The sequence below is a fragment of the Terrapene carolina genome, unplaced genomic scaffold (assembly GCF_002925995.2).
Source record: "Terrapene carolina triunguis isolate 2854851 unplaced genomic scaffold, T_m_triunguis-2.0 Scaffold96, whole genome shotgun sequence".
In the NCBI taxonomy this organism is placed as follows: domain Eukaryota; kingdom Metazoa; phylum Chordata; order Testudines; family Emydidae; genus Terrapene; species Terrapene triunguis.
In genome coordinates, this window is record NW_020664447.1 from 5,912,062 (window position 1) to 5,922,413 (window position 10,352).

General features: G+C 46.7%; 1 protein-coding gene across 1 annotated transcript in view; it reads right to left on the reverse strand.

The window, feature by feature from the left end:
- Nucleotides 1–584: 584 nt before the first annotated feature.
- Nucleotides 585–10,352, reverse strand: part of LOC113406419 (eukaryotic translation initiation factor 4 gamma 2-like) — a 10,449-nt gene continuing 681 nt past the window's right edge. The window contains exons 2-6 of the mRNA XM_029911541.1: nt 4,478–4,615; nt 2,460–2,565; nt 2,119–2,184; nt 1,473–1,598; nt 585–732 (exon numbers count right to left, since the gene is read on the reverse strand). Of these exons, the coding sequence (XP_029767401.1) occupies nt 600–732; nt 1,473–1,598; nt 2,119–2,184; nt 2,460–2,565; nt 4,478–4,615 (569 nt within the window). The 3' untranslated portion in view covers nt 585–599. The remainder of the gene's footprint in view (nt 733–1,472; nt 1,599–2,118; nt 2,185–2,459; nt 2,566–4,477; nt 4,616–10,352) is intronic.

Below are 10,352 nucleotides of genomic sequence, written 5' to 3' on the forward strand. Positions count from 1 at the left end.
GGGGGGGGGGGGGGGGGGGGGGGGGGGGGGGGGGGGGGGGGCGGTCACAGCATGGTGTATGTGTCTGGACTAGATATCTCTCAAAGTCCCTGCCAGCCTCACTTCAGTTCACCTGACTATATTTAAGTAATTTACATAAAGCACAAGGATGGGTAGTACAGTACAACTCTTATTTTTCACAGTATAACTACTACTAGTAGCAATGTTTCAAAAAAGCTACACTATCACTTGGCACTCAAAGTGTAACACAGAGTCCCAAGACCACCTACAGAAATATCAGAAGCGTTTGTGGCTAGTAAAGGCCTGCTTCAGATTAAAAGAAGCCTTCACATCGTGTACTACTGTAGAAATCTTTACCAGGAAGGGTTGTTTTAATATATGAATAGAAGTTAAATGGTCATTAGTTAGGCTGCTGCTTCTCTTCAAGTTGTAATCCCCAATACGTAATAAAATTAAGTTTTGGGCAATTTTCCTTCATCTATTTGGCCCTCTTTTATATATCAGGAACAATTCTGAGACTTAAACCAAGATTATTCATCCTTTACACAAAAACCCTAGTTTTAGAACAATCACTTAGATATTCTTATTGAATACTAAATTCATATGTACTTAAAATACACCTGACTTACCAGCAGTATGATCCCTTTTAGGATGAGCTTAGACTCTACACCCACATTGAGGAGCTCAAGGCATAGCTTGTCAAACTTTTCAGGAGTAAGTTTATTTAGTATGCTAGAGGAAGAAAAAAGTTAGAGGAATCAGTTATGTTTGTAAAATGTTCACATAGCCGATACAGCTATTTTAATTTATGTGAGTTGGGGTTAAGATTTGAGTTGTCCTGGTTTTTTTCCAGTTATCACTTTAGACAAGAGCAATTTACTTTGTGTGTTTGTCAACTAGAGGAGGCTTTTTAGGGCACACAAGAAATGCACTCAGCAGCAAACAGAATATAGCAATCTTAAACCCTCCCCATTACAAGTTTTTTACATGATGCAAGGCAGATAGTTCAGATTTTCTCCTGCTCCACCAATCCCTTACAGAAGACAGCTACTCAGGAATCTCTGATCAGCTTCAGGAATACTCTCTTATAAGTTTATGAACATGTATTTGCCCCTCCTTCTAACCCTTCCATTAGGAACCATGTATTTCAATTTTAACCATGCAAGACAGCGGTTTTCAACCTTTCATTTGTGGACCCCCCCCCCCCCCACACACACACAAAAAAACACACCCAACAACCCCACACACAAACTTTTAACAGAGGCATGGACCCCTTTGGAAATCTTGGATGTAGTCTGCAGACCCCTGGGGGTCTGAAGACCACAGGTTGAAAACTACTGGTATAAAAGTACTTATACTACAGGTTGATAAGATAATATGGGGGGGAGAAGGGGGGGGGAGAAGGGGAAGGTAATTTTTAGCACTCCACTTTGCCAATCGATATTAACCTTAAAAATAATAGACCAACTTACCCTCTTACTTTCCTGAAGATTGCATCATGTCGTTCTTTGTCATTTGCGGAGTCGTCATCTCGTCTAGTGCTTCGTGAAGGAATCCATTTCTGAGCGTTTTGCCCTGGGGTTTTCCCCAGGAACTCGCTATATTTATTGAAAAATATAAATAAGGCAGTAAACTGAGAAAAGAAGTTTTTGCTCAAATGTTGTCATAAGCAGCATAAGCTTTGAATGTCACCTTAGATTTAGGTTATGAACCTGCAACTGGTTGCGCAATAGGTGCTCCCATAGCCTATGGGGACATTATGGAGACCCACATACTTCTTTTGCGGGATTGGGTGTTCTCTAGTGTCCCCACCAACTCTTCTCCACACCCCCTTGACTTCATTTCAGTTAAATGAAATCTGCTTATCATATTAGCACTAACCAGTTAGTAATTGCCTACAGTTAGCCAGTCTAACTAGAAAGGAAAATGTCTCTCTCTAGTATACAAAGCTGTAATAAGATTTGTCAGTGTTATCTGTTAGGAAGTTAACAAAAGCTGACAAAAGTATAATCACATGGTGTCTTAGAGAAGTCTACAGGTTTGAGATCAATAATTGCTGTTTGACCCCTTATTTATGGCTATATATGTTTTTACCACCAACATGGCAATATGACATACCTGTTGCTGGCAGTCTTGGGATAGTGCTGAGGTGCACCCCTACTACCTCCTCCGCCTGAAGAAGCACTGTTTCAGAGAAGAAAATATCCTTATTCAAGGCTTTTCAAAAGTACTCTCTCTAGCTCAGGCCTAGCTACACAATTTTTTTGTTTATTTTATTTGAAAGTTTAGCTATACATCCTTCACAAACAGAAGTTAAAAGCGATACAATTAATCTGTCACTTAGCATATAAAACTAACTTAAAATTCTCATAGAAAGTTGAACATATATATTGCCAGTCATTTTGCTTTTGAGTTATTTTACAATAGTCTGTCATTGAGGGGAAAAACAAACACTCTACCTGAAACGAGAAGCACCCCCTTCTGCAATCGCACTCTCCACTTTGGCGGCTTGACAACGAAGAATCTTCAAAAGAATAATAAATTGACAGGGTGGGGGGAAAAAAACCTAGAACGACAAATCAGAGTTCACATTACAATTATTTGCTTGTGCTTATAACAGTTCTTTTCTTCAGCAGGATGACATCTATCAACACAAACCACATTACTTGAGTTTAACTACCTGCTTTTATTAAAAAGGAGTCCCCCAGAGCTTAAATACAGCTTGAAAGTCAGTTTATTCCTTCACTTATGTGCAACACTTGATGACATCAGCAACATAAAGCAATGTAGGGACATCCTCAGAAAGCTCGATTATGTGACCATAATCATCTCTCTTGTGGCCAAAAATAAGATCTAAATTCTTGTCTGAGACACACCTTTTTTTACAGGTTACTTTAAAAAAAAAATTCTACAGTCTGATGTCATATTCGCTTAAGAGTTTGTCTAGTTTTAAAATTAAGATTTATTTGTACTATTGTGAAGTTTGGCAGGAACAGCCACGCAATAATGTCAAATCTAACAGGAATGCATCCTAAAAACTGTAGTGTGAACAGATGTGCCAGATCATAAAGTGTTTAATCCAGGCCTATTTAAGATTACGTGAATATCTAATCCATATAAAAGATAGTCATTTAACTACAGAACCGCTTTAAGCCCCATTTGCCTCATCCCTACAAATGGTTAAGATTCAAAGATGGAGGTAGTTTGATCATGCCCAGAAACGTGGGTGGCCTTTAAAAGATAAATCAGAGCAGTACTCATCATGGAGGTAGTCTGCTCTGAAAACAAAAGATCGAGCATCTGAACAGTTCTTTGTTTCAAAATTTTGCTTCTAACACCTTTTCTACTGGCTCAACCATTTTAAAAAATTAAGTGAGGAGATAAAGCATGATGGAGCCCAGAGCTCTCGTCACCAGAGGGTGAGACCATGAAAGGTCTTTTCCCCCTGAGGAAGTCCCCCTCCCTCCTATGCGTGTTTGGCAGGTAAGCGCTACCACCTACTCTTTAGAGATACTTTCCGCTTGAGCAATACACCTTCGAATCCTGCCCCGGCAGCTCTTTCCCCCCCGCTTCTCTCCAGCCGCCTGCTCAGGCAGGGGGAAAGGGAAGGGAACAAGAGGTGGCTGCAGCCGAACAAAAGGGCTGCGGGAAACGCAGGCGGCAGCCGCGGCGCCCCCGCAGGACACAGGCACTTCCCCCCCTCCCTGCCGCACGGAGCCCCGAGCGCCCCCCTCCCCCCGGCGCCGCCCGTTCCTAGGCTCAGCAGGCCGGGCCGGCTCTTTGTTCTCGGCGAGGGAAGCAGGAAGCCCCCAGCCCGCCCTCTGCAGGGCGACGGGCCGCCCCCCCGTTACACGCAGCCCGCGAGGGCCTCGCGCCCAGACAAAGCGCTTCCCCCTTCGCTGGCGCAGGGAGGCACCCGGGGGAAAGGGGGGAGTTCCTCCGGAGCGAGAGGCTCATCCGCCCACCCCCCTGGGAGGGGACCCTATGGGGGCGATCAGGGTCTCGAAGGCGCGTCCCCCTCTTGGGCAGGTCGGGGTCAGGGAGTCGCCCCTCCCCGGGGCAGATCAAGACCCCTCACCCTCCATCCCGACATGCGCGAGGGCAGGCAGCTTCTCCAGGGTTACGCGGGAGCCAGGCTGCCTTCCCCGGAGGACTCGGTTCTCTGCTTCCCCTTTACCCCGCTGCGAGCGGGCTGAGGCACCCTTCCAAGGGCAGAGCCAGTAACCGGCTCCCTCCGCCGCGCCTCCCCCCGCCCGGCCCGCAGCCAGTCCCTCCCCACGGCTTGTCATCCTGGCCGGACGGGCTGCGAGTCTCTGCCCTTCGCCCACCGGCCGGGGAGAAGCCGGTCCCGGCGGCCGGGGCCGCCATTTTGTAGTGAAGAAAGAGGGGGAGGCAAAAAGAAGATGGCGGCCATTTTAGCAGCGGCCATTTTAGACAACAGTACCCCCCAGCGCTGTCCGCCGGCACCGGCTTTCTCACCTTCCCTGGGGCCTCGTCAGCTTCACCGGGTCCCGGCGGCTACCAAGGGCGGGGGGAGAGGCGAGAGAAGGGAGGGGGAAAGAGGGAGCCGGGGACCGGGGTAGGGAGGGGGGGGAACGTACGACGCAGGACGAGCCTCCGAATCAGCCAAGCAGGAGCAGCCAAAAACTTCCTTCGACCACCTCCATAGAGATCCAACTCGCAGCCGCTTCTAACGCGCACTGAGCAAGCCCCACTAACTTTATTACCCTGCGCGCAACCTACCCCGCCTCAGCACACCGACAGCCAATCGCCGCTGGAGACCCCGCCCACCCCCGCCAATCAGAGCAGAGGAAGAGGCGGGGACAGAGCAAAGATGGGGGAGGAGCGAGCAAGGGAAGCTTGGTTGAATAGCAGCACCTCCGCAGTGCAGCACCGGTATGCGCTAAGGCATTTACGCCGACGGGCTTGCGTAGCTGACTGGGTGAAAGGGGGGCGGTTGCGCAAGTGGCGCAACCATTCAATGGGGGCTGCCTGCCTGTCTCTCTTCTTTGCTGTGTGTTCCTATAGTTCTCCCATCAAGCAGGCTCCTGCGTCAGGAGGGTGAAGGAGCAGTCCCAGTGCATTACATCGGGCTGCCCTGCTCATAGCGAGCAAGGGGAGGGGACGTTTTACCTACTATACACTACTACTCATCCTCTCTGACCAGGTTGAAAACACACTTACATACTGTTGCCACACACTACACGAAGGGTAGACAACCTATGGCACGGGTGCCGAAGGCGGCACACGAGCTGATTTTCAGTGGCACTCACGCTGCCCGGGTCCTGGCCACTGGACGGGGGACTCTGCAATTTAATTTTAAATGAAGTTTTCTAAACATTTTAAAAACCTTATTTACTTTATATACAACAATAGTTTAGTTATATATTATAGACTTATAGAAAGAGACCTTCTAAAAATGTTAAAATGTATTACTGGCACGCGAAACCTTAAATTAGAGTGAATAAATGAAGACTCGGCACACCACTTCTGAAAGGTTGCTGACCCCTGCACTACACGGTTATACATTGTGATCTGAGCCTGAAAACAGCTGCATGAAGGACCATTGCCATGGGGGCTACCGGGGTCTAGTCCCCTGCATCCAATTCTAGGGATGCATTCCCTCTTTAGAGGCCACCTAGGGTACAGTAGATGGATTCAGCTGGTAGAGCTGTTCAGTCCATTGCATGGCATCATGCAACTGACATGGTTGACGATGATTTAGGAGGCTGATTCTGACTTGCATGGTTTATACTGTGTTTAACAATCAATCATTCTTGAACATGGTTGTAGCTATGATAGCACAGTTGGATGCTTTGTCAGGGAAGGACTTTTGCTGCTGCTACGACTGAGAGCACATGCACATTTCACAATGCAGCTACGAGGCAGATGAAAGATTTTCCTTAGATTATAAATCACAGTTCTTTCATCCTCTTAACTGATATTTTTGCACATTATTTTAGAGTACAGTCTTGTCAATAGTAACCGTCATTATCGGACATGCCAAACCTGCAAAAAAACAAAAAACAAACCCAAACCGCAGAAATTGGGCTTGTTTTTTGCTTAATTGGCTTGAGAGTCGCTTGTTGGCTAGTTTTTGTCTTGTTGCCCTTTTAAAAAAAAAAAAAAAAAAAAAAAAAAAAAAAAAACAACCCACCAACTGCCCCCAGCAAGCAGGGGGGAACGAGTCGGGGGGCACAGCGGGCCCATGCCAGTCCCAGACTGCATGCCAGGGGGAATCTAGGCACAGGTTTTTGCCCAGAACTGTGATTGTTCAGCTTCCACGACACACTTCGAAATATAGCTATTCTCTCAAACTGTTTTTTCCTCACTTTTCAGAGGGTGGTGGCAGAAATAAAATGACATGTTTGAGTAGATATAAGGATGGTTATAGGAGAGTGAGTTGGGGGGCAACTGGGAGAATTCTACTTATTGACATTGGTCCAAAGTGCATGTTATAAAGATCTAAAGATTAAATTAATATTTCATATATGCAGCCTGAGCTTTTAAGGAGCATACATTAATCACGTAAAATAAACAGAGCCCTGATTGGAGCACTAAACTGTCAGCTATAACTATGACCATGTTAAAAGTTGTGAAGCATGGTAAACTATGCTTAGCAATAGTGTTCAGGGCCAACGAGGGCTGGGGGGGAGCCAGTACAAATTAACGGGGCCTGGTGGTCTAGAAGGGGACCTGGGGCCTGGCTCCCCCCCACCCCCATTCTGTCAGCCCTATTTAGCGAGTCTGCCCTTGCTGGGGGGCCCAAAAAAATTCTGGGCCTGGCTTCCCCCCTCCTCTAGTCAGCCCTGTTTAGCCGGTCCACCCTTGCTGGGGGGCCCGAAAATTTTTTTTCCACCGAGGCCCAAACGCGCTCTCGGTGGCCCTGAGTGTTGCTCCTTCTTACAGTCTCAGCAATCTGGCAAATGGTAGCAGAGGTCTAGGCCAAGGGCTTTGCAGGCCAGTACCCAGCAGAGGTTGAAGATAGTCCTGTACTCTACCTAGTGGTTACACAATACACTAGTTCTAGAAAAGTGGTGGTTAGATGACATGAAGGGTAATCTCTTCTTCCAGGAATAATAGCCCAACTTCAAGGCCTGGTTCCCAGAGAACTGTATCTCAAGAATGGACTCTAAACAGAGCCAAGGCGGAGAGCAAACTCTCCTACAGCTCACACAGCCATTTCTTCCTGGACCACTGACCTCTACACAGAACTTGCATAACCCCAAACTAACAAACAAACAACAAGTGCCATCCCAAAGCTGAACATTTGCTTGCACACTAGAAGAACTTGGAAGACTGTGTAATAGCACCACCTCATGATGTGTGCCATAACAATATTATAATTTTCTAAAAGGCTTGGTCTACACTACAGAGATAAGTCAATGTAAAGCATCTTACGTCAACCTAATTATGTCAGTGTCTACACTAGAATGCTGCTTCTGCCAAAGTAAGTGGCCTGCTACACCGACATAACTCCACCTCCACGAGAGGTATAGTGCTTATTTCAGTGTAGTTAGGGCAGCATAGTGTAGCATCTGTGAAGACACTGTATTACTTAGATCTGCTGTTGGCTGTCATTCTTGACAGTTTCATGGCTCCAGCTGTAAACCCCAGGCTGCTCTGCTGAGCAGGAGGCAGCTGTGAAACTGACAAGAATGTCAATTTCACTGCTGGTAGGCTTCCAGCAGTGAAACTGAGCCCCTACTTGGCTCACAGCTCAGGCTGTCACCCTGGGGAGGGTGGGTTACTCCACTATGAGCTCTGCACTGCTGTCAGTGTCCCACTTCAGTCATGCAAGTGCTCCTGGTGAGGATGTGCACCATCGGTGGTGGGTACAATAGTCCAGGCAGGTTAAGCCTCCCCTAACCCAGGCCATAGTCCCGCCCATGCTTTGCTCCAAAGTCCCACCCTTGCTCCCCCGAAGCCAGCAGGGGCTGAGCTTGGGTCGGCGGCTGCCCCAGGCCACCAGTAGGCCCGAGGACCGGGCAGGACCAAGCACTGGCCCAACCCTCAGGCTGCCCCAGGCCAAGGGCCAGGAGCAACTTAGGTCAGCCCTCAGGCGTGCCAGTGGCGACTCAGCCAGCTGGCAGGCGGGGGGGGGGGGGGGTCAGGCTCGTGCTGGCTGGCAACCAGGGTTGGCTCAGGCCATGGCTGAGGGGTCGGGTGATTTGGCCAGGGCTTCTCTGGCTGCAGGGGGAGGGGGGGCCCTCAGGGCTCTGGTGGGCGAGTGGGGAAGGGGCCAGGTAGGTGGACTATCCTTCCCGAAGGAGGGGGGGGGGGCCCTCACCCACTGCCCATGATGTACACTATGGGCAGAAGGAGGGTAGCATGAACACCAACAGCCAATTGAATTACTGCGGTGGCTGTAGGTCGACCTAAATTAAAATCAACCTAATTTTGTAGTGTAGACAAGCCATGATACAATTATAGCTTGCAGTTCCGTGTTTTGGGGGGGATGAGGCTTTTAATTTGTATTGAGTAAAATTTACCCCTGCACTGAGTGCCCACCTCAGGCACTATGCATCATTTAAACCAGTCATAGGAAGGGCAGGAAGTCTCACTCAGCTGGTTGAAGTCAATGGGAGTGTGCTTATATACACTAGTTCAAATAAGGCTGCATCTGTGGCAGTATTAGGTGGATTCCTAGGTCATGCAGGATCCCTAGAAGCTACAGAATAAATGCTAGACTGACTTTAACCTCCTAAAGAATCAGGATCTCTTCCTTTTTATCACAGCCCTGGATGGGTCATGCCAGAGGTTTCCTTAACACTAAACTTCCACAAACACCCACATTAGCTCTGGACAATCACCTACTGTGCCTTTTTTTTTTTTTTTTTAAAATATAATTAAAGCTGGCATGACAGAAGCATAGGGCAAGTGATTGAGAAAGTGACACACTAACTCTTGCACCCTGCAGCTGGGAGGTCCAAACAAATGGCTTTACTGGAGGCCTCTAGTTTTCCAGAACCAATTCCTGTTCTTAATACTTTGTAGTAGGCTCCCAACACCTTATATCACTGTCCAAAAATTTATGTGAGGCCTACCATGGCGCACTGATATAGGCCTTTGTGTGTTTCCTCTTCAGTAGGATGACATTAATCCAAAGTATCTTCCTCTATCTAATAACAATAAGCATTAACAACAGTTTACCTATAAGATTCTAGATGAAAAAACCTGAACAGACTATTAAAAAAAAATTTCATGCACAGACACATATGCTGTATGTAGGCAAACACACGTAGGGACTGTTAAAAAAAAAAGAAAAAGAAAGAAAGAAACTAGGAAGCTCAAGATTTCTTTATGACTTGGGGTAGAGGAATATTTTTTTCCCCTCACTTGTGTTTTGTCAAAAGGCAGCCTCTCCAAGGAGCTTTACAGCAAGGGGCTTGAGCCTGCATGGGGTTCACACAGGCAGACCTCTGCACCTGTCCACAGCTCCAGTAATATCAGCAGGGTTCCATGTGGATGTAGGGTCTGCGCACACAGAGGCGATTGTGAGATCAAGGCTTAAGATATTAAAGCATAATTATTTAGGGTGGTACACCTCTACCTCGATATAACGCTGTCCTCGAGAGCCAAAATATCTTACCGCAGTATAGGTGAAACCACGTTATATTGAACTTGCTTTGATCCTCCGGAGTGCGCAGCCCAGCCCCCCCCCGAGCACTGCTTTACCGTATTATATCTGAATTTGTGTTATATCAGGGTAGAGGTGTACCAGGCTTCAGTCAAGTAAAAGATTTTGAATAGTAGTACAGAACAGATCCAAAAATTTGTGTTCTTGGGGTTTAAAAAAAAAAGTGTTAGTACTCAGAATTTTGGAAAACCAACTTGAAATGAGGGATTGTGTTTTGCTTTCAATTACAGGACATTCCCCTACAGAGCTTGCAGCACAAATATTCCAGCACTGTGCTAGGGTACAGGATCCCAAAGTGGAAGTGAAGTAGAAGCTCAATCATTTGACTTTCTCTAATAAGTCTTTGTTGGGCAGTGGGTAGAAACCACTATTTATTTATTTATGTAAGCAAATTATGTCGGTGTTGATTAGCAGACCATTGTATCAACCTCATTAGTTTTTTAAAAAGCTACACTACAAAATATTTACTTATATTATAGTAAAAAAAAAAAAAAAATAATGAACGTTAAACTACAATTGCTAAATAAACTAACAGAATACAGCTCATGGTGCATGATCCTTACTTTTTAAATTGTGCTTGTTCTCTTAGGCCCTGACACTGCAAATGTGCATGTAAGTAGCTGCGTACATAAGTTAGGGTTACCATACGTCCGGATTTTCCCGTAAATGTCCGGCTTTTTGGGCTCCAAATACCCATCTGGGGGAAAAGGCT